At 40.0% G+C, this 24,109-nt stretch overlaps 1 protein-coding gene across 2 annotated transcripts in view; it reads right to left on the bottom strand.

The window, feature by feature from the left end:
* WDFY4 (WDFY family member 4) overlaps positions 1–24,109 on the bottom strand; it is a 154,683-nt gene that overhangs the window by 61,977 nt on the left and 68,597 nt on the right. For both annotated transcript variants that reach the window (XM_063338069.1, XM_063338068.1), the window contains 7 exons: positions 23,784–23,901; positions 23,079–23,236; positions 22,403–22,641; positions 19,670–19,779; positions 18,542–18,733; positions 17,012–17,151; positions 182–259 (listed from right to left, as the gene is read on the bottom strand). In XM_063338069.1, coding sequence (XP_063194139.1) covers positions 182–259; positions 17,012–17,151; positions 18,542–18,733; positions 19,670–19,779; positions 22,403–22,641; positions 23,079–23,236; positions 23,784–23,901 — 1,035 coding nt within the window. The remainder of the gene's footprint in view (positions 1–181; positions 260–17,011; positions 17,152–18,541; positions 18,734–19,669; positions 19,780–22,402; positions 22,642–23,078; positions 23,237–23,783; positions 23,902–24,109) is intronic.

The raw sequence follows: 24,109 nt of genomic DNA on the forward strand, positions 1-24,109 counted from the left end.
GGTGAGTGATGCTGTATCACACTTCAGTGGTGATGTCAGGAACAGAGTATTGACTCATTAAGTCTCAGCATTTCTTTGGGCATACTACTCATCTCACTGATGAAATTAATGATTTCTCAGGGTAGTCCAAGAGCATCCTTTCAACAACAGAAAGCTGTTGCACAATATTCCTGTTCTTTACCTGTATGTGGTTCTTGTACAAAGAGGCATACAGCTCCTGCCCAATTCTTCGGTACCGTTCCATACATGACACAAATCCCTAGAAGAAACATCAGAACATATTATACCAAGCTGCTGCAGGTGCAAACTCTGTGATGGGCAGAAGCAAGCATTAGCTGCTCTGTCTTTCACAAGAATAATTAGGGAATATTAGGGAAAAGCCTGTGTCTGTGTGTTTGATGGCTATCCAGACAGTATAGTGATGAGGCAATCATCTGAGAGCAAGTTGCACACTTCGACCAGGAAGACAAACATTTTAACAAGGGCCTTTAGTGGAGCTACTCAGAAGGAGAAAGAAAACAGCAAATTAAATTTAAGGCTTCTCCTTTTGGAGCTGAATTAGTTAGTAATGCAAGTAGCCTAAATGACAATTATCTGTTTTAAAGAGCTTGACTGAGGCAAGGATCTGTAACAACACACCAGCTCCTTGCTGCATAATAGAAAGTGTGAACAAAGGAATGGTCCATGTCCCCCTTTTTGCAGACAGGAAACAAACTGTTTCCAAAACATTTTTGAGATTTAGGAGCCTAAATCCTATGGCAACAAGTGATTTGGAGGATAAATACACTATTTAATGGGATTGAGATGCAGAGATGTCTGAGCTAGCTCTACAACCAGAAACTTGTAGAGCCCGTGCAAGACGAAACCCGTAATAACTGCATCTGCACAACCACACAGCACAGACATGCCCTAAACCCCAGTGCTACTCAGATGTTTCTGGAAATACATGTTTTCTAAAGCAGCCTAACCGAACTCCCTGGACACCTTTCCTTTCCTTCCAGAATGCACTAGACTCACAGAACAGTGAACCTACATTAACCGTCATTTCATCTGCTGTTTTATTGGAATGAACTTCTCAAGTGAAGGGTCTTTGTGCAAGTACAAGACTGATGAACTGCTGTCGAGAGATTATGAATTGCATTCCCCACTCTGCAGATTGTGATGTGATCTTCAGCAAGACATTCAATTGCCCTAAACCACCACCTCTCCAACCACAAAACAGAGACTATAAATACTAACGTCAGAGTTACACAGGCTAAGATCATGAATAATGGTCCAGTGTGGTGGGATCCTTAAACTCAGGGAGTAGGAAAATGAAACAGGTTTCATTCTCTTCTTACCTACTTCACCAAAACCTACAGGTTTTGGGGTCACAAGGTTCACAGAGACAAGACCTATACAGAACACAAACCAGAGAATCTCAAGCAGCATGAGACTTCCTTTTCAAAAGATCAGCAGAAACATTATTAAACTCAATGAAAACTCTCAGGTGCCAAACTAATATCATGCAAATAACATACAATCTGGGATATTCACTATCATACTAATTTCTCAAATTCACCTGTTAAACTTTAATCAAAGACAAGCTTTCAGCTTTGAAAATGCTAGGTTTGTTCCCCTCTTTCTCCTAGCCATCTATGAAATTCTGTGTCCCAAAGAGACTTGAAGTATTTGTTCTCATGACATTTTTTTTGCCCAAGCAGAAAGACAAAGCATATGGAAAGGCTGTGTGTATAGTTGAAGCACTGAACAACTGAGTAAGCTACTGGCTTATTTTATCTTATTGCATGAAGGCAACTGAAGAACCAGCACAGGACTCTCCTGTACAAACAGGCTGTCCATCGCTCACAAGACTGTTCTACAGTCTCGTAGCTCAGACTTTTCTATGCAAACACAAGGACAGCTGCTTCATCAATTTATTTCCTTGCTCAGTATCTCTTCCTGTGACTGCTGACAAGTAGCTACTGGGAGTTCAGTGTCAGAGCCTTCTTACTAACAGTCACAGGTAAAAATTCCCCTGTTTGACAGTGTATTTCCTGGAAAAAAGATTGTAGCTATCCTATTACAACTACATGATGGCATGTCAGATCTTCTGGGCATGCTTGCTTTAAAGTTTCCCAAACCTCAGAAAGAGCAACTTTTTTTTTTTTTATTGAAGTCAATGGTACAACACATTGGGACCTGACTCAGGATGATGCTCCTAATCGCTACTGAAAGAAACAAAATCCCAAAAGTCACAGTATCCAAATACACCATAAATATCTATTCCATGTGCCAGCCAAACATGTAGGAAGGATTCAGCCTCACTTGAACATGATTTTGAAGTCAAAATAAGATTGCTTTCCCTTCCCAGGAACTTACAAAAGGTACAAAGCCATGAAATGAAAAAAAAAAAAAAAGAAAAAAGAAAAAAGAATCAGAGTGGCCAGCCATTAACTGCATTACAGAGAGTAGCAGAACTATCTGTTCCTTTCATAAATTCTTGAGGATTAGAGGTGGCAGAGAAGGCAGAAGCTGTTCGGAGATTACACAGGAGAGGTCAGAGTGTCCTCCCAGTGCCATTTGAAGGCTCTCATGCCCACCCGAGCTTCACTGACAAAGGTGAGACAGCTATGAGCCGCAGCATGAGGCTAAACTAGCTGTGAAAGTCCCAGCCTCTCACTACCTAAAGCCACAGATCAGATGGGTAACTTTTAAATGCATTGACTGTGTCACGCTGGCAGTGATTCCTCACAGCAAACTGTCTGGCTGCTGCTTGCACTGTGCTATAATTAAGTTAACACACAAGGTCTATGTGGTGTGCCGATTACTGCTGGCTGCCAGCCAGGTCTGTATCCCTGCCGCGAAGTCACATTTATTGGTGTTTCCCTGCAGGAAGCTCCTGTTTTACACTGATGAAAGTCATTACATTTTTGTTTGTTTAAAGCATCATTAAACCTGTAATCACAGTTGCGGCCTCACAAAACTATTCCATAATTCATATAAAACTCCCATAAAGACTGACCTAGAAAGCGACAGCATCTCTGTGCTGTTGAGCTGGGCTCAATACAGGAGAAGGGCTGATTTCCCAGCTCTATGTGGGCATAGAGTAAAAGCCTTTCAGAACAGACAACTAATTCCTCCAAGAAGCAACAACCATTTCAGATACCCACAGGCCATTCAAGCCGACTCAGTGCTCTACTGGCAGCTGTTTCAAAGTTGCTCATAGTCTGTATTTTGTTCACGGCCACCAATCAGACCCCTAAGGTCAAAGTCCACATCACAATGATTCTCACTGTCTTCACAGAACCAGCTCCTAACCTTTGAAACATATGAAGGGTCCTAAGGAGGAAAAATTCTGCTAGCCGCTTCTGGTGAACTGAAGACTAACCACTTTGGCTTCTAAATGAGCTAGCCATCTTCAACCAGATGAACATGTCCCTGATGATCATCCCCACAGGAAAACCATCTGGTTGTAAAATGAAATGAGCAGTTAACAAAATTGGAGATGACTGTGATTAGAAAAAAAACCAAACAAACACAACAAAAAAACCCAAACCAACAAACAAAACCAACACCTGAAAAAGATATCTAATAAACATGGAGAATATAGACCAGGCTATTGTTTATTAAGTGTTCAGTCAGAACAATTACACTGTAAGGTTTAATGAACAGCTAGTCCAAACAAGTTTCTAACAAATAAACATTTTCCATTAAAAATTGTAGGTGATTGTCTTTTAAAATGGCAACTCTTTATGCAGTAGATTAAATACAATAGTGCCACAGTGTAATATCTATCTTGAACAAAAATAGTAAGCCAGCTTTGATAGTTTTTATATTGCATAACATAATAAAAGGTTTGAGTTTCATATGCAGAAAAGCAGGTGTAAATGCAAGAAATATGACTTGCATTCTAAGGAAAAGCAGACTAAAAGACCATATTGATCCATCCTGGACTAAAAATCTGAGTATGATACCATATTTTAAGTCTTTTTTTATACAGACTTCTCTACTTTGCAGCCTTAGACAATCACATTCTAAGTAGAATCAGGTCATTCTACTGCCTCTGATTCCCCAGCAAATATTTAGAGTTTGAAAAGGTGATGGAATTTACAAGCTATTTCCCTATTAAAAAAAATCAAACCACAGAATCAAAAAACATTTCTCCTCTTGCTGCCTGGAGACCTCATGCAAATAGGAGAGAAAATGATTAGCTTTGGGGAAAGGTAAAACCAGCAAGGAGAAAAATGCTGGCAAACAGAGAAATTAGCATGCCAAAAAAAATAGAGAGTGGATTTTCTATAATTTCTTTCAACTAAAGCAATCAAAAGGCTGCTTGTAATAAGAAATGATTGAAAAGAAAAAAAAAAAAAGGTTGAGGTGTGACTTTTAAGTTAACAATTCTCTACTGAGCTCTGGAAAGTTTTATGTCTGATTTTTTAAATTATATATTTTATGTATATATATAATCACTTAGGACTCCTGCACCCCATAAATATTCAGGCTCGCCATAATAAACTCATATTGCATGATACAGACGCTACATATGCCACAGCTCTTCCCTAAATAAACATTATGCCATTGGAGCTCTGCACTCTGAGGCTTTCTTTGGGGAATTAAAGAACATATATGCACACAAAAGTACGTGCCAAAGCTCTTAATAAATAAAAATAAGCTTCAAGACTAAATAATTTTGGACTTGGAAGACCCAAAGGAAAAGCCCAGATGTCCAGACCCCTCACAGTGCCAAGTGAACAATCCCATGGATGATAGTGAGAATACCCACGTACTTGTTTTGCAGCATGTGTTTTAGTCATCTGTTGGTGAGGACTAGAACTAGTGATATTAGTCTACTACTTTAGCTCTTCTGAGCAAATAAATATTATAAATATATAAGCACACACAGTAAAAGCATTCATATAGCATCTTAGCTATAAGAAAAATACCTACTCTTGTACAGTACTTTTCACCAGTACATCTCAGAAGTCTTTATGAAAGAGGTCAAAGTTTTTAGCTTACAGATGGGGAAACTAAAAACAAGTGAACTTCTGGAACATTCTGCCGCTAAGACTTGGTTGCGGGGAAAGGGTGGTGGTGATGGGGCAAACCCAACCTGAATTAATTTGAAACAGCCTGATAAGCCCACAAAGAGGATGTATATGTTGACAGCATGCAGTAGCGGTAGGGGAAAACAATTTGACAAACCAATTTAGAAATCGCTTCTACTCTTATGTTCCCAGTGCCAGATTGTATTCTAATATAACTGATTTACCAGACATTAGATCTTATATCACAGGAAGAGTCCACATACCTTATTCCCCTAACCTGGGCTTTTACAATTCTACATGGAAGGTTTTTCGATCTAATTACAGCTATTCAAGCAATCACTAGGTTTTCAGTAAGTACTTCACGGGCATAGAAAAAAAGAACAGCAGGTAAGGAGCTCTTAAGGACACAACAAACTACGTGTAAACAGAATCACAGAGTCATGGAATTTTTTCAGTTGGAAGAGACCTTTAAGATCAAGTCCAACCCTTAACCTAACACCGCCAAGTTACCACTAATCCATGTCCCTCAGCACTACATCTATGTGTATTTTAAATACCTCCAGGGATAGTGACTCACCCACTTCCCTGGGCATCCTGTTCCAATGCTTGACAACTCTTTCAGTGAAGAAATTTTTCCAAATGTCCAATCTAAACCTCCCCTGGCGCAACTTAAGGCCATTTCCTCTTGTCCTATCGCTTGTTACTTGGGAAAAGAGACCGACACCCACCCCACTACCACCTCCTTTCAGGTAGTTGCAGAGAGCGAATAAAGTCTCCCCTCAGCCTCCTTTTCTCCAGACTAAACAACTCCAGTTCCCTCAGCCACTCCTCATAAGACTTGTGCTCTAGACTCTTCACCAGCTTTGTTGCCCTCCTTTGGACAAGCTCCAGAACCTCATTGTCCCTCCTGTAGCGAGAGGCCCAAACCGAAACACAGTGTTCAAGGTGCAGCCACATCAGTGCTGAGTACAGGGGGAAGATCACTTCCCTCGTCCTGCTGGCCACACTATTTCTGATACAAACCATGATGCTGTTGGCATTCTTGGACACTTGGGCACGCTGCTGGCTCATATTCAGCTGGCTGTTGACCAACACCCTGAGGTCCTTTTTCACCAGGCAGCTTTCCAGTCACTCTTCCCCAAGCCTGTAGCATTGCTTGGGGTCGTTGTGACCCAAGTGCAGGACCTGGCACTTGGCCTTGTTGAACATCATACCGTTGGCCTCAGCCCATTGATCCAGCCTGTCCAGATCCCCCTGTAGAGCCATCCTAACCTCAAGCAGATCAACACTCCTGCCCAGATTGGTGTCATCTGCAAACTTACTGAGGGTGCACTTGATCCCTGCGTTCAGATTGTTGATAAAGATATTAAACAGAACTGGCCCCAATACTGAGCCCTGGGGAACACCACTTGTAACGGGCCACATATGCAAATAGTCTATGTGACAGTGGCAAAGAGTTTGTGCATGGCAGAAACAGATTTGATGACCCTGATTCAAGAAATAGCTGTGTTTCAGGATGCATATACTTTGCAACTTATATGTAGAGGTTGTCAGCTACTGAAGGGGGACAGATTTGCCTTTAATAGAAACATTTAAGATATAAAGATACAGATCATATATATGCATCACTTGGAACCTAAAAGTGGCAATTAAACATACTTAAAACCACTATGGTGATGACTGCAAGAGGGAAACAAGAAATCAGCATCATTAGAAAGAGAAAAATGACATGATACTAACATGATACATGCTTCCCATCTTGACCCAAACAGAAAAGCTGCATTTTTGATGAAATGGAACACTAAGGAGATGCTGTTTTATAAAAAGCAAATTGTTCAGTTTCACTTAAGCATATATTTCCCAGCGGCTGAACATTAAATGGCACCCACCTGTGGTGCAGCATTGCTCCTCTCAGCAGCCCCATATCCCCGCTTGGTCCTCTGGACTGCATGCCCTAACCAGCATGGCTCTCCTGTCACTGATGATGTGACTTAGGAAGGAGACGCTTTCTTACAAAAGCAACTGATTTTTGCAGTCACCATCTAAAGCCAATCTTTTTTAATGGAAAATTCCTGAAAGACTATGACTTACATAGCTCCAGAGACAGATTATCAGCAGTTCAGTTTTGAGCCTAAACTCTTTTGAGGTGTAAAAACTATCTTCTTGTATTCACTTCAGTTCTTATGCTCTGCTTTTTTCCACATATCTAACCAGAATTTCCACTCCTGACATGCACAATGAAAGCCCAATACTTCTGGTCCTTTCCTGCTAAATCACAGAGAATAAGTCATCACTCTTCATCAGCCTCGCAAGCAGAGGATAGGATTACAGCTAGCGTAGCAGTTTTTCAGAGAAGCAGCTGAGTGTTATAGTGAATTACTAGACCTGGGTGAAGTCTTCAATTCACCAGCCCTGTTGTATTCCGACACTGGGCCAAAGCACGTAACATCTCCAACTCAACTACTGCTACTAAATCTAACATGGTGAATCAGAGACCAGGTACACCGCTACCCTGGCAAACAATAAGCCACCATCTTGTGACCAGACTACTTTTCAAGTTATTGACTATGCACTAGGAAGCGAGTAGGTTCATCTCATAACAGGAAAAATTGTTTCATTAGTCACCAGGTAACAAGCATTAAGCTAAGGCAGACAATGTTTTCCTTAGTAGATTAAAGAGCAGTTTGTCCTAGTCCTTTGCATACACTCTCCACACTGAGGGTTGTTTGCAGGCTCTTTTGAATCACAAAATTGTTTATTGCCATGTGGATTTTATTGTTGCTTTGCCAAAATTCATTTAGCTTTTCAACAGACTGTAGTTCCAGCAGTTAAGTGTTGCATGGAAGCTTCGTGCCTCAACCCACTAGGAGGCTAATGCACAGTGCCAACTGCTCCTAAGGATCATGGATGGATTCCTGGCATTGCCAGTTGGTTGGGGAATAGCAAACTTAATGAGAAAAGCCTCCATATTTCAGTGCATCATAAATGTACCCACACACAGGGGTGGGTTTCAAGAGGATAAAGCCAAAGTATGGTGTACATGTGATGAGACTTCCACACTGTATTTCTGAGTTCAACGCAGGCGGCACAGAAGCAGCTCTACTTCTACAGTAAATATGTATTTGTATGTACATATGTGTGCATGCACACACACACTTCAACAGATGATACTACTGAAGAGATGAATTCCTGGGAGAACGGATAACTTGTCTCCTAATAGCAAAAAAGCACAACGGGAGATGAGTCGTGTTTGTTCTTTAATCCTCTCTGAGAATCATTTCTGACTTTGGGATAATTCACTCATCCTCTTGAGGGCTCAGTTACAGCAGAAGTATTAGCTTTTACCTCTAGCGAAAGGTGAAGGTCAGACTTTGGCATTATGGGCAATAGCAATGGGGTGTCTTGCCCTCACTTGTTCTGACTTGACATTTTCCTATTTCTATTTAAAATGGTGATTTTCTATGACGTTCTACAGGTGTATATAACTTAGGGCTTTATATTTATCTGAAAGCCTCATGCACTGATGTTTTCTGATGTTTCTGATTACATTTGAATCATGGCTTTTATTTAAGAAAAATGTGCACTTCTAATCCTTTAGCTGACAAAAGAATTCTGTAAACATTAGCATATTCTTAGAGCTCAGAGTACAGAATACAAAGAAACACCTCTTCCCTGACCCCTGAAATTATTGGTTTTCCTAAAATGACATGCATTTAGAGGTGACAAGATTACTTTTGGATTTTTTTAGTGCCTGTAGAACAATCCTGGACTCCTCAGGCTACTCTACAGCAGAAAGCATGAATGGAACACAGACAGGCACAACCAAGCTTTATCTTTAATTTGGCTAGCAAAACAAGAAATGAATGGTCACAGACTTGCGCACATGTTAGCAACCTATACCCTCACTTAGGAGAAACATTTAAGTTCACCTTGCAGAGATTTCTAGCGCCTCCCCTGATTTCCTGTTCTCTACTTGCATGTACCACCATCCAGTTCACGCTCTTAGCTATTCTCTATCCCTACTCTCTGATAGAAACTCATACTTAATTTTCTGGGCACCCACACTCCCATGTGCATTTTATACTGCTCCCTGCATGAGATGAGACATCATATATAACCTCATAAATTGTTGATATGCTAATTTAGTCATAATTATTCTCCTTATAAAGATTTATAATTATAAACAGCATAATTGAAAAAAATGCTGTATTTGTCTCAAAAAAAAAGAACAAATATAGAACTTAAAAAACAATGAATAATGGAAAATTATTTTCTTATGAGAAACTGTGGATGAGAATGTTGACTTCACCCAAAGTTTTAAAACAAAAATATAGGTTTGATTCAGTTTAAATTGCCACTTCAGGCTTTTGAATCAAACAATGTGTATAAAGCAACTTAATTCAAACAATTTCTTTCTGAAATTATTATAAATAAAATGTTGCAGCAAAATTCTGGAAGAAAGCATACATATTTGAACCAAGAAATACGAAAAATTATTTGTCTTTCTACACATTCAGTAGAGAGAGAAAAATAAAAGTGTGTTTCAGTAGCTAGCACTTGTTTCTAGGGTTTCTCTGCAACCAAATAAAACTCTACTTTCATCCACATTAACACCATTCAACTCATTTGGCATCCTCTGTGTTATGTGAAAATAAAACTCTGCAACCAGCAGCTCTTGAAAGATGAGATTTCGATGCCAACAGCTTTAAACATCAAACTCCACCCACTGAAATCCTATATCCAAGCTTAAACCTGAACCAGACATTCTCTATCTTGAAAGGCAAAAATATATTTAAAAAAATATGCAGGAAACAAAGGAAAACAGCTTTTCCTACAGTGTGTAATTAAATGAAGGGACTTCACCACCACAAGACGCTACTAAATTCAAAAGCACAGAAAACCTCCGTCTGAATAGTTACCCACAAGAAGTTTTGGAAGGAATATTATTTCTTGTATTTCAGATTTTAAGATGAAACTTATTAACCAAGAAAGGAACAATTTTGCTACAATAGATTTTCTACTGTGCATTCTGCTGTCACACACCATCTCCTGTAGCAACTGCTACTGGATTTTTAGGGGACAGATTGTGGGGTGAATGACCTGTGGCTCTGAGTCAGCCTAATAATTTGTATTCATCATCATAAAACCTTTATATTCCAACTTGTCTGCTAAACAGTTATCTTCAATGAATGTGGAAAGTATTCCTGTGCATTTCAAAAAGTTTGGTGATTTGTATTACACAAAATTAGATAGCTCTGCAGTTTGCATGCAGTTCTTATCTAGTTTCTTGACCTGCTCAATTATTTCTTTATGAACTTGTAAACAATCTGAAAATGATAAATGAGCAGTGTGTCAGACATCCGCTTAAGAGGACATAAATTTATTTGTTCAAAGTTAAAGAAACTTTTCCAGCTTGCTGCCGCATACTGTAATTTAGCTTTGAGCCAGTTATTAAACAAGACAATAATATTATAATGGAAATTGTTTAATATACATCATTAATAGTAAAGTGCCTGCTTTTATTGAAGTAAAAAAAAATGTGTGCTATGAGCAGTTTTGAAATGAATATTTGATTCCAAACTTCCCTTGTGCATTTAATGACATGCTAATTTACATTTTAATTACTTCCTAAGAAATCAAAGCATTTGTTGACAGAAGAACATAATGTCAACTTCACGGTGCACTGTTGGTAGATAGTTAATGAACTTAATTAGATAATTAGTGATGTTAATTATCTTTCTATTATGAAGATAAAGATGTTACACAAATGATGCACTTTTCAAAGAAATATCATTATATGTTTGCTTGTTTTAGTTCAGTTAACTTGAAAAGCTGATAAAAGACCAACTGAGTGATTGGTAAGAAAAATATTTAAGTAATAATTGTGATTATGTTTCAAATATTTCTATCTTCTTCATTTCACCTACTGTGAACTGTACCTGGAGTACTGTGTCCAGCACTGGAACCCTCAGCACAAGAAGGACACGGAGGGCCATGAAAATGATCAAAGGGCTGGAGCACCTCTCCTATGAAGACATGCTGAGACAGTTGTGGTTGTTCAGCCTGGAGAAGGCTCCAGGGAGAGTTTACAGCAGCCTTCCAGTACCTGAAGGGGGCGTACAAGAAAGCTGGGGAGGAACTGTTTCCAAAGGCATGTAGCAATAGGACAAGGGGCAATGGCTTTAAACTAGAGCAGGGTAGGTTTAGATTAGACATTAGGAAGAAGTGGGTGGTAAGACACTGGAACAGGTTGCCCAGAGAGGTTGTGGAGGCCCCGTCCCTGGCCAGGCTTGATGAGGCTCTGAGCAATCTGATCTAGTTGAAGATGTCTGTGCTTACTGCAGGGGGGTTGGACCAGATGACCTTTAGAGGTCCCTACCAACCCAACACATTCTATGATTCTATGAACTGCTAAATTGAGCTCATTCCTCCTTAATACCAAATTAGCAAGCCCTTTTTGTTCAACACCGCTCTGCTTTTCACTACCTCACATATCTCCCCACCTTAAACAACCACTCTCTGATGCAGCGGCTCTGCTGAAGTTTGAAAACCCAGACTGGTCAGCATCAGCCTTGATTTTACAGTCAGTTATTGAAAGATGCTATAACAATGCTGGGTTTAGCTGCTAGTGTTGCCACTGACATGTTGGGTGATAATATCGAAGACTGTAAACTCATGTCTGTCAACTTGAGATAAAGCTTCTTTATACAGAAGTCGAAGCCCACTAACACACAGCATTTTTAGCTAATGCTGCTTTTATGTCATAGAATGGTTTAGTTTGGAAGGGATCTTAAAGATCATCTAGTTCCAACCTCCCGGCCATGGGCAGGGAACACCACCCACTAGACCAGGTTGCTCAAAGCCCCATCCAACCTGACCTTGAACACTTCCAGGGATGAGGCATCCTGGGGTTCAGTCTTCTCTTCCCTGACAAGAACCTAGGAATACATCATCAGCCTTCCAATTCAACAAACACTTCTGCTTGGAAAGCCTTGTTTAAAACTACCCTCTAAAACACAGACTTTTGCACACGGACTTTTGCACACAGACATCTTACCCAAAAATTTGTGCATATGATCTGTATATATTAATTTTAAACTGGCCATTTCTCCTCCTCACCTAACTCAAAACTTGTAAAGGCGGCTGCAAAAAGCGTTAAGCAGGACTAAGAGCCAGGAGCGAATGAAGCCCCCATGCCCTTTCCTTATGGAATCACGTGGGCTGAGAGCCCTGCCCTAGGAAAGACCAATTCTGTATCCATGATGCAGCTACTATTTGTACTAGGTAAGTAAGTCCTAGCACAGTACAAAACACTTAAACTCCTGTAAGTGTTGATATAGAGATTCACACTTCCAGCACGGAAGGAATTTAAGCCTGTAGGTTCAAACTTCCACTGAAGTCAATGGAAATTTTATGTTTAAATACTTCTCAAAATATAATGCATCACCACCACATGTGAATCACTAGAGATACTAGGTATACTACCTGTACTTATCTTAAGAATGAATGTTACATGTGAAACAATTTTTTAAGATATTTTTGCTGGCTGTGAAATTTGAAGATTGTTGTTCGTGTAGTAACAAACAAGTAAGTTCCTGTAGCAACAACACTTTTAGTTGCTGGCCTAAGAGAAGCCTGATGAATAAACACATGAGAAAACTAAGAAAATAAATTTTCTGTAAATCTAAATCTAAAGAAAGTCCTAAAGACTTTGAAATAACATGTTGTTTGAAACATGCTTCAGTCTTTCTCAGACTTCAAAAGAAACATTAACTCCTAGAAGAGATTTGAGAGACTGTCTTTCTCCCTCTTGGAAATCTAATTATAGAGCCAGAACTAGACAGACAACTTTCAGTGGAGCTTGCCCAAAAGACATTTGCTATTACTTCAACCAAGGGTACCTGTTGTTAGGAAACCATGCAGAATTCAAGTGGTCCTTGGTCGTGTCACTATCTTCTAGCTCAGTGATATGAGGAGGACATACAACTCACTTTCCTAAATGAGTTAATGAATTTGCAGTTTTATTTTCAGGAGATACATCAAGACTGCTTAGCCATCAGTATAAATAAATAAAATATTACATTTTTTAAAATTAAGAGGAAGAATTTTCTAGAGGAACTGAAGTAGATTCCCTATCTGACAGTGATTTAAGTTACAGTCAAGAGGTCTGTTCTTGGAGCTCCTGACTTCAGAAAGTTATCCACAGAGACAAAGGTGGCTCTCGCTGACACATTGATGCAGGTACCTTTTCAGATTTGCTGTGGATTTAACAATCTGCCTGTTGCTTACAAAAGTAAGCACAAGGTTCTTACTACAAAGCCAACCAAAGAAAACCAAATCACTCCCAGTCAAGCCAAACTTAGCACCTAGTGTTTTCTGGTTTGTAGAGCTACACCATTAAATGCTTTTTCTTTGCTGTTAGCTCTGCAGTGACCTTGCATACACTAAGGGCAGCAGAGCAGAACCATCATGCTGCTCAAAATACCTTAGAGTTCAGAGGCTGCACTCTCCCATCACTTAACTAGGAGGAATTCTCTCACAATGACAGAGTGACAAAACCAGCACAAAGGAGGTCAGATGGTGGCTCTTTATAACTGACTTCACAAGCGTACGTTTGCTGGCCAAAATCTTACCGTAACGTTTCTGGTTTTGCAATTACAAATTAGGAAGTCTGTTAACCTCTTCATTCTGAAGACTGAGATTAAAAAGACATTTTAATTTCATTCTCTCAAGGTATATAGGCCCCTGGCATAGAGGAATGTAATTAAGGAACCAAAATAGAAGAGGACAGGCATGATCAGGGCTGTTGTAAAACCCAGAAGGCTCTGCATTTCTTGTAAATAACAACTATATCTACAGCCCTGACGCAGCGTTGTCTTACAGTAGTTAGAATTATGCTGCTTGTAACCTTGCTGAGGCACTCATCCCTTAGGAAGAGCCTCAGGACACTGCCTAGAAGAAGCTCTTGACTGATTTACAATTTACTGAAATGTGATTGTTATAGTGGTCCCTTGCTGCTCTTGCAGTTTGTGAAGATGACAAAAAACAATCAGTCATTGCTAATCTAAAAATTTAATACATATCCTAGATTCCGAGAGCGAAACTGGAGGGGAGGGGAACAGGGGGAGGAAGGGAGAAGAAGGAAGCAAGAGACCAAAAGGCTTGATTTGAAACAGGAAAGTCAACGATTTGGAAACCTTTGGCACTGTATTCATAGTTTCATAGATCTTCCTGCTGGCAAATTTACCCAACTCTCTACCTTTAAGCTTAAAGAAATCTGACTTCATACAGTGCTCCTCTTGTTTCTGCATGGCTACCCAGACTTCCAAGAAAGCACAACATAGCAACTACTAGAACAGATCGTCATTCTACTACCAGAAACGTGATCACGCTCTCCTTTCTGAATGATCATGCCTTCCAGACAAAGCCCAGAGCAGAGCATGAGATACCAAAGTGGATTCAGAAATACAGGGAAAATGCAGCTGCATTTGATTGCTAATTTTGACATTTGCCACCAAATAGCAGGGAATTGGCTTCACTGATGCTGGAGATCGTGCGTGTGAGTACAACAGAAAGATAAGGCCTGAACCTTTGCTGGAGTGAACACTTTGAATTTTACTGTTATTTCCAGATTGAGGATTGGGTCTCAAAAGCACTCTTGCTATCTTGTAAGTGACAAGAGGAAAAAAAGTTGATAGTTTTGAGGGGGATGTTTTGTATTTTTGAAGTTTGTTTTGGTTGGGGTTTTTTGTTTGGTTGGTTTGTTGGGGGATTTTGGGGGGTTTTGTTTTGTTGTTTTGGTTTTTTTAAACTCTGCAGCAAACGCTACTACTGCTTCAACTTCTTTGTTTATTTTCATTCTATAGAGGAATCAAATTAACAACCCAGTAACCAACCCATTTCTTCCTTCTACTGAGCAGAGCTTTGAAATCCTGGCTAGATTACTAAATTTTGCTCAGTTAGGAATAGCTGTGCTTACTCCTCAGTAAATGCAAATATTTTTCTTTTACTATGGGATTTAGAGGCTTTGTCTCTCACTGCGTAGTTCATACTACTCTTCCTTTTATCGCCATGTTTCAACCAGGTGCCTATTGCTGTAGTACATAGGTTCATAACTAGCAGTAGTGAAGACAGAGGCCAGTATATGAAGATTTTTCCCAGAAATGAATATAGAAGGCACCTGAGACACCACAAATGATACAAAATCACATTACAGCACCTTTAGAATGACTACTAAAGTGAGGTAAAAAATACAAGTTAAAAGCATAAATACCATTTACTTTTAATGTAACTTGTGCTCCTAACTTCCTTTGATATTGAAAATCCCACCATATACCTTACTTAGATTTCACCTCTCTGAAAAGTGCATCAAACTATTTCAAAGATAGGCTGGAGGGAAAAAGGGGGTGAGGGAAAGCAAAGAACATTTGGAACTGTAGCTTCACATCTCATTGAGAGGAACAATTTATCAGAGCTGTGGAGCTGTCAGTCCTTGACATGATAAGGAATAACACCAAATGAGTAATGTTTCCTCCAAACCCAGCTTCTTTAATTACAAGCCGCTTCCTTGCAGAAGAGAGACAGAAGATGCAGAAACACCAATTTCATGCACTTGTGCCTGAATAATGTCTCCGTGCTGCCTTTTCCAGATGGCAACCTTTTCACTGGAGGAACTAATGATGTGGGCATATTTAGGGAAAAACCAATAACGGAGTCTTTAACCTTCAACAGCAAAAAGCATGTTGTACAAAATGTTCCTTGGGATACATTTACAAATATCAATTACATTGCTCACTGAGGTGTAATCAGCTGTAATAATCAAAATTAATTTTAAAAAATAATTAAACAGACCCCAGGGCAAATAGTCGATGCTCTTGTAATATGACATCACAGTCTACACATGTACCTGGGAAGAACTTGCTCACTCTGTAAGCAACAAAGTGATTTTAAGGAATTAGAAGGAAGCTGTGGCATGTTGAGAAAAAGCCTGCAGCTCAGTAAGGTACTGTCAGACACATTACTTGTATACCATAGCTTTCCTGATCAACACACCTGGAAGTGAACCAGTCATCACTGGGGATAAAGATGCAACCTGCTACAGCTTGAGCTAGAGGGTTAAGACTCCCTAAACTGATGCTGTAACAGACTCACTGTCTCCTCAGCAGGAGGAAAAAAGACTTTAATATGTTCAGCACTGCAATAACACAAGCTCAGCCTAAAGCTCTGAATATTCTGTCAATGCACTGCTGCCTTATGCTATAACTGATTACCCTAGCCCTAACACACTTAAATAAGTAACATCTAACCAGTGCTTTTTATTTGTGTTCTTGACAAATGCCCAGGAAAACCATGGAAATGGCCCTCTCTCTCAGCAAAGGAGGAGCTTACCCATGGAAAAGGTTGTCCAGCTTCATTTCTAGCAGTGGGAATGCTGTATACCCTCCAAATCCACCCCTAGTTCATATAAGCACTTGTCTCCTTATCTCTTGAGGCTAAACTAAAATCTGGACCTTTAATACTTCATATTAAGTAGAAAATGACAGGACAGTACTATGGTAACACCTGATCCTTCCTACTAATTCAGTGTCTGTAGGACAAGGTTAACATAAGCAGTGTAAGTCAAAAGCAGCAGCAAAGCTAGCATCTCCTCACCTTGCTCTGGCCCAAGCAGAGCCATGTATGCACAAGCACACTCGGGTTCCTTAGGTTTTTCCTTTCAAAGTGCAATAATTAGGCCTCATGCAAAAAGTATGCATTAATACATTATACATTAAGGCTGACAACCAAAGTTCTTCAGATCAATGACTACTTCTTAGTGATTATTTCTAGCAGACTAGAAAAGGAACCTTAACTGCAATAGGTGTCTAGTTTACAATGGAACATGTCAAGAGACATACTCACAAGCCTCTCAAGTCCAGGCAAACTCTCCAGCGCCATATAGTAGGCAGAGCCAGGAAAAAAAAAAAAAAAAAAGCAGAAGTTACCTCAGATTTGCATGCCATTTCCTTTGTGTTTCGGCCAGGCATCATCCTAATAGCTGAAGAGAGGCTTTCACTCCAGGAATTGTGCTTGCTCTGTGATAGGCCTGGCCCTGCTTTATTCTGGAGAATCTTCTTTTCAGATGCTGTGGGCCAGAACAGAAAAAAAAGCTTATAAGTCTTGATATTGAGCCTGTGGGAAGGTAGCATGTTTGTATCCACGTTACCAAAGACGCAACAACATGGCAGTGCCTCACTCCAGCTGGCTTGTCCTTCTATTTATAAGAGGAGCACTGAATTAACTTGTACTTCTCAAGTCTTTAAAAGCCACACAGAGGTCTGCCATAGACCAGTATCATTATATAGACATGAACTTTGAATCCCTGCAGCACTACACACACTGGGATGCCATTCTTCACCCAAATATTCTCCCCTCTTAAATTCGCTGATGGGATACAATTGTCTATTTCTTGCAGTACAGCACAAACCTTACAACAACCTTACAACTTACAAACCTTACAACCTTACAAAACCTTACAACTTTTGTTTTTTCAACAAAAGCAAGTGTAGGGTCCTGCACCTGGGGAGGAAGAATGCCAAACACCAGTATATGTTAGGGGCGGACATGCTGGGAACCAGCTCTGAGGAGAAGGACCTGGGGGTCCTGGTAGACAGCAAATTATCCATGAGCCAGCAGTGTGCCCTTGTCGCCAAGAAGGCCAATGGCATCCTGGGCTGCACAGGGAAGACTGTGGCCAGTAGGTCGAGGGAGGTAATTCTCCCCCTCTACTCTGCACTGGTGAGGCCACAACTGGAGTACTGTGTCCAGTTTTGGGCTCCCCAGTTCAAGAGGGACAGGGAACTACTGGAGCGAGTCCAGCGTAGGGCAACCAAGATGATTATGGGACTGGAGCACCTCCCTTATGAGGAAAGGCTGAAAGAGCTGGGACTCTTTAGCCTGGAGAAGAGAAGGTTGAGGGGGGACCTGATTAATGTTTACAAGTATCTAAAGGGTGGGTTTAAGGAGGACGGAGCCAGGCTCTTTTCAATGGTTCCCAGTGACAGGACAAGGGGCAATGGGCACAAGCTAGAACATAGGAAGTTCTGTTCAAATACACGGAAAAACTTCTTTATGGTGAGGGTGACAGAGCACTGGAACAGGCTGCCCAGGGAGGTTGTGGAGTCCCCTTCTCTGGAGATTTTCAAGACCCGCCTGGATGCAGCCCTGAGGGATGTGGTTTAGGCAATCCTGCTCTAGCAGGGGAGTTGGACTAGATGATCTCTAGAGGTCCCTTCCAACTCTGAAGATTCCGTGATTCCGTGATTCCGTAACATCACCAGATGATTACAGAAGGGCTGGGGCATGACACAGAAAGAAATCAGAATCCTGGATGAGAGAAATTAAAGTCTGCTTTATCTAGTACATGATGTGCAGAGGACGGGTATAACCAAGGAATCAGCAGCTTTCCATTAAGCACTACATTTACTGCAATGTCTTTGCTTACTACAATGGGTGTTCCATAAAATAACAGAGACCTATCAAGTGTTGCCAAGCTTTTGTCATAATTTCTTCCCATAAAGGAGTGATCTCCATTATCTTCATGTCCCTTTCTTTGTCATTTCCTTTTACAGAAAGATCCATTTTGTAAGTGTCCTCCAGAACCTGCCGCCTCTGAGAAATGAGCTGCTTCCAGATGATTTCTACTGTTCTCAGAATCTCCTGACGAACTAGGAAACAAAACAAACTGCAAATGAAGAATCATTTTTTTATGTAATAAGTCAAGCAGCAGATAAAGCAAAAACATCTCATTTGAAACACCACTAGTCCAGAGTAACTGCTGGAGTCAGTGGACTTGCTTCATTTTATCTACTGCCTCTGTAGGTTCTAAGCCAGACTAGTTACTCCACTCTAGAAAAACAGCAGGACATTTCTTTTGCTATATTTCATCTCCCTGAAAGAAACAAGTGGGAGTGACAGATGATTCTAACCGGTTTCTGTCTTGGAAAACCATTTAATCAGAATTTTGATGATCTTATTATCATACATAGAGTACTAAAGCATCCTGTTGCCAAACATCATTAGAGTTAGTGAGGGGAAGGTAAACAAGTTGTGAAACAATTTGACACAGCCATAGGATGCTGTACAAGGAAGTGCTGAGCTGTTTTGCTGTATTTCCCTGCAAATCAGGCTTATTTGATTGCGGGAGGAGGGGGAAGGGAGGGAGCATCACTCTGCTGTAGGGTTGAGCTGACAGCCCCCACACTGAATGCTGCCCAAAAGTTTTCTCCACTGTTTCTCTTAAAAGATCAAAGTGTTTCTTCCTGTGTACAACAGATAGACACAAGCTCTGTATAGGCTGTGAAAAAAGAAAATAAAGCTACAAGTATTATGTAGGTGGGAACTAATACTGGCCACAACATAGGGAAGTAATCTCCAAACTGATATCTGTTGCTGCTGAGGATGTGGGGTGTGAATCTTTCATAAAGAGGTATGATGCCAACAGAAGTCCTTTTTAGCACAACATTCCTTTCTCTATGCTGTGCCGGCAGTGCCTGGACACCAAAGAGGCAATTAAGTATCACTCACACAAGGTGCCCTGGTAACTGTTTAGGCAAGGCACTTTCCTGCTCTGTAAGCCAAAGGCAACATGTGCCATAAATTACCATCATCTGGAGTAGGCAGGCTGCCCTTTTCCTCTTCACTGGGTGCAAGGAAAATTTGGTGATAGGAAGCCATCTTTGGTTTTGCATCCACCCCAAAACCTTCTGGATAGCTGTGACAAAAAAAAAAAAAAAAAAAGAAAAAAAAAAGGAGGGCATGTGAGGAAACCAGACTACAAGCAAACTGAGGATAGTGAAAAAGCTAAATATCTACATATTTATGTAATAATATATATAAAAAAATAAAAATATAGATATAATAAAAAATATAAATTTCTATATATCCACTCCTACTCAATTAATTTAGTAAATCAATATCCCCAGGCTTGAGGACTTAAACTAATCACCTGCTACTGAAGAATTTACAGGAAGTGGGAAATAAACCACTGCCAGTCAGGTTTTCAAAGTCAAGGAGTATTCATCAAGATCCTATGGATCACTCTTGTATGTGCCTTATCCCTGCCCTTCTTAGTGCACTGTATCATCTCAATTATCTGAAACGCAGGGCTGTATTGGCGTAGCCAGATTGCATACAGCTTTCTTGCACGTCCCCGAGCATCTTGTATGCTGTCTCTTTGCTTTGAATTTCTTCATTAGAAGTATCTTCCATTATGTGGGAAACACTGCCTTGCCGTACCCTACACCTGAACTGCTTACTTAGACTGAGTTCTTTGCACCAATGATTGTTCATTCAGTTTATAAAGCACTCAGCACAAAAAAGCTGAAGACTTTAGCATCGTGATGTTAATGTCACATAGATGTTGAGTATAATTGAGAACATCACCGCAGCCAAAAAGAGTTAGTGCCACTTTGGGGTGTGTGTCAGATAATTTACCAGTCAGTGGGTAAAAGACATCAGGAATTTCAGCACATCGGTAATACTTACAATAAATGCGACAGGCTTAGTTAAGGCACCCAGACAACATGGACTTGGTCACAGAAGTGCTGTCAATAGTATATATATTATATATAACTACTAGTAACATACTACATTCTTTCAACTGTAAACAGGCACTACTACCTGGGTGAGTCAAATTTCTTTGTCATGAAAAGTTGCCATTTTTATTTCTGATTTTCTTTTAAATACCACAATATTGATTACCTGGATCTGCTATGTTTGGCTTTTGCATAATACCAACACTTCTGTAGTTTATTTTGTTTTAAATATTTATGCTTTTGCCCCTCCAGCTTTTTGGGGCTCCCCGCACTTTTCTTCCCTTCAAATGGCCCATTTTGGGGTTTTTAGGGTATTTTTTTTAAGCTATTTAACATACAAACAATCCTTACCCTATCTCAACAGTTTTGACCTGGAAATTATTATCTGACTGGAATAAGAACAACGAAGAAAAGACGTCTGGAATTGCTGCTCATTTCTGATCTGATACTGTATTCAATTCAGACCATCTAAGCAGCACAGAAGGCTTTCATGGGAACAGCAAACATCATTATATTGAATAAACTACTAGCCAATGCTTGCTTCTTTTGACAAAACAGTGTTGTCCAAAATAACTCCCCAGCTTACATTAGCAAGAGTACCTCTGACACATCACCTGTAAGAATAGCAAACAGAGTGGGTATGGATGTTCTAGCCCTATCCAAGACAAAGGCAAAACTCCCAACTTCAGTACGACCAGGACTTTGCAGCTCAGATTCAAGTAACAACAACCATAACAGAAAAATGCACAAGATCCATGCACAGTTTTAAATACGTTCTAAACGTACCCCCACAAGAATAGCTGCTGGATCAGAAAAAACATCTCCCTAAATTAGTCCATGCAGATGTCTCGGAGAATGGCCACCTGCATGCTTGTGGAGTGATTCTAGCCCACATCCCAGAAAGACTTCCAGATTCTCATTTTAATGATGGGCTTGTGAGCCAACTCCACTGAAATCAGTTCAAGCTTGTTAACTGCAGTTACTACTTGAAAGCAAGTAAGCTGCTGGAAATGCTGGATGAGTAAAACAGATACACACAGATGTTTTGGTTAATAAAGAGTAGCAATTAAAACTATGTGCAAATTTAAGGGTTCTGCTTAGACAAACATGCAAGCTTGTCTGGATGTCTCTGAAATGAAACACCTTTTTCAAAATGAAAAAAATGGAATTAAGTGTTATGTTATTACCATCCACTATGCCTTTCTTATTACACCTACAAACAGACATGCTAGTCTGCCTCTGTACAAGAGACATGGTAGGAAATTTTCTGCTCACTAGTATTTCAAGGAAAAAATAGTCTTCTGATTGAAGAACAGTTTATCCCTTCCGCTTTCTGGATGAAAGACAATCCATTGCCTCATTAGTAACCTTCCTCATTGCACATTAGTAACCTTCCTCTCCTCCAAATTAAATGATAAAAAAAAAATTACATCAAAACATTTCTGTTGTTGTTTTTCATTTTTTAAAGTCTATGAGGAAAACAACCATCTTTCCCCAAGTGGCTTTATTCTGCCACTTCAACAGACACCAAATAAGAGTGGAAGGTTTGCCCTATTTAAAACAGAATGGTGCTTTAAACTCCCAGGGCACAGAGTCCAATGGGTCAAATACTTGCAGGATACAGTACGTATACTACATCTGAAGTCCTTAGTCTAGCTGAATTCAACTCAATTTCAGCTTCTAGTGATTCCCCAAAATGGATATTGCCTAAGTTTTGTGAAATCTCCCCCTTTGCACCCACCCCCATAGATAACAGCACAGAGATGTAAACAAACATTATACTGAGATGAACATTTGTACCTGCCCGAATTCAGTTGGCAAAGGCAGTACATTAGGCAGACGACAAAATTATTATTTGAATTGTAAGTTGCAAAAATAATGTCCCACTGCTCCTGCAGGACATTGAGAGTGTTCAGGACATTAAACTGTTCAGGCAGCGATTGTTGTGGTCTGGATAAGCAGTATAGGATGGCTCTGTTTAGACAGCTGTACAGGGCACTGAGGAAAACTTCCTTTTGAGAAACGGAGCTCTCTAAGACCTGTGAAAACACAAAACAGCAGAGTACTTGGCTTCCTCAAAGAAGTCTCTCCCCAAGGATCCACTCCTCTCAATTTAAGCTGTTGCAAACTTATTTCAGCAAAATTCCTGTGAACAACCTGTTAGATACAAATTCAATTTTTCTGTATTTCTGCTGAAGTCCATGGAATTGTGGAAGAGATTAATTTATTCCTGTTCAGCAACATGTACATAGCCAAGAGACAGTGGCACAAAAGAGCTATCTCTTTGTTAAGCTGCACCATCTAGCTCTGATTGTCATTTAGAGCCATTATGTGCTCATGCAAGAAAACAGGAATAATCACAATCACCAAATAGGTTACAACCATCTTTTTGAGAATTGCGGTATCATGACCTCATTGTCAAACAGCACATTACAACATGTTGATAACAGTTGGAAAAAAATTTCATATGATTCACCCCCATAATCTGTTTCGCAATGAAGATCAGGATTTGCTTGGGGTCAGCAGCAAACATTCTACTGTTCAGCTTTTCAATCAGCTTCTGAGCAAAATAAGCAATATTCATCATGGATACAGGTGCAGTTGATTCTGAAGTGCCATGAGGCTCACTGCTCCCTGGAAAGGATGCAAGAGAGTCGATTATTCCAAAAGAAGCTGAAATGCAAAAAAAAAAAATACAACATGTGAGGTTCCCAGAGCTGAGAAGGAACAGTCTCATGCCATGATGTCTCAGAGTTGGGACAAATCTAAGAAAAATCTAGGTCTAGCAAAAATACCTTACTCAGACTGGAAATGATGGCTCCATGCTAAGGACAGAACCAATCTCACTAAAATACGACCATCAAGGACTATCATGGTTCAACTAATGACTCAGAAAGGAGAGCAGCAACAACTAAGTTATCAGGGTTGTTTCCAAAAATGCTCAAGGATAAACCTAAGTTTATAAGTACTCCCTTTTTGATGTTCAGAATATGTTCTCAAAAAGAGAGAAAATAAGTGAAGAGGCTCTCTAGAAAAATGGTAAAACTACAGTAATTTATGTAAACTGGCCTACAGCCTGATGAGCTGGACTGTCCTTCCACCTACTGTTTCCAAACCTTTCTAGCAATTACAGGTACATGCTAAATACCAGCTAGCTAATGATCTGATCCTCACCACCCACCTCTTGGTCTTGTTTTCCCTTCGCCTTGACTGGTAACACGGAAGACGTCCATAGCAGACAGCAAAACTTTTGTCTGAAAATGTCTCTTCTGCTCAGCGGTGGCATCCTCTGGATAAGCCTATATAGTAACCGTATACACATTAGTACAGCAAAAAAACCAGCCAGGAAATCAGACTTGAATTCACTTTCAGCCTTTATTCAAAGGCTTTTTATTTCATTGGATCTTTGTCAGATTATACCTGTCAAAGATCCAGATTCAGTAAAAGTTTTGGTCAAAACAGCAAGTAGAAATTACAAGAGACAGTATTACCCAAGATAATTCAAAA

Source organism: Chroicocephalus ridibundus, chromosome 6 (genome assembly GCF_963924245.1).
Source record: "Chroicocephalus ridibundus chromosome 6, bChrRid1.1, whole genome shotgun sequence".
NCBI lineage: Eukaryota > Metazoa > Chordata > Aves > Charadriiformes > Laridae > Chroicocephalus > Chroicocephalus ridibundus.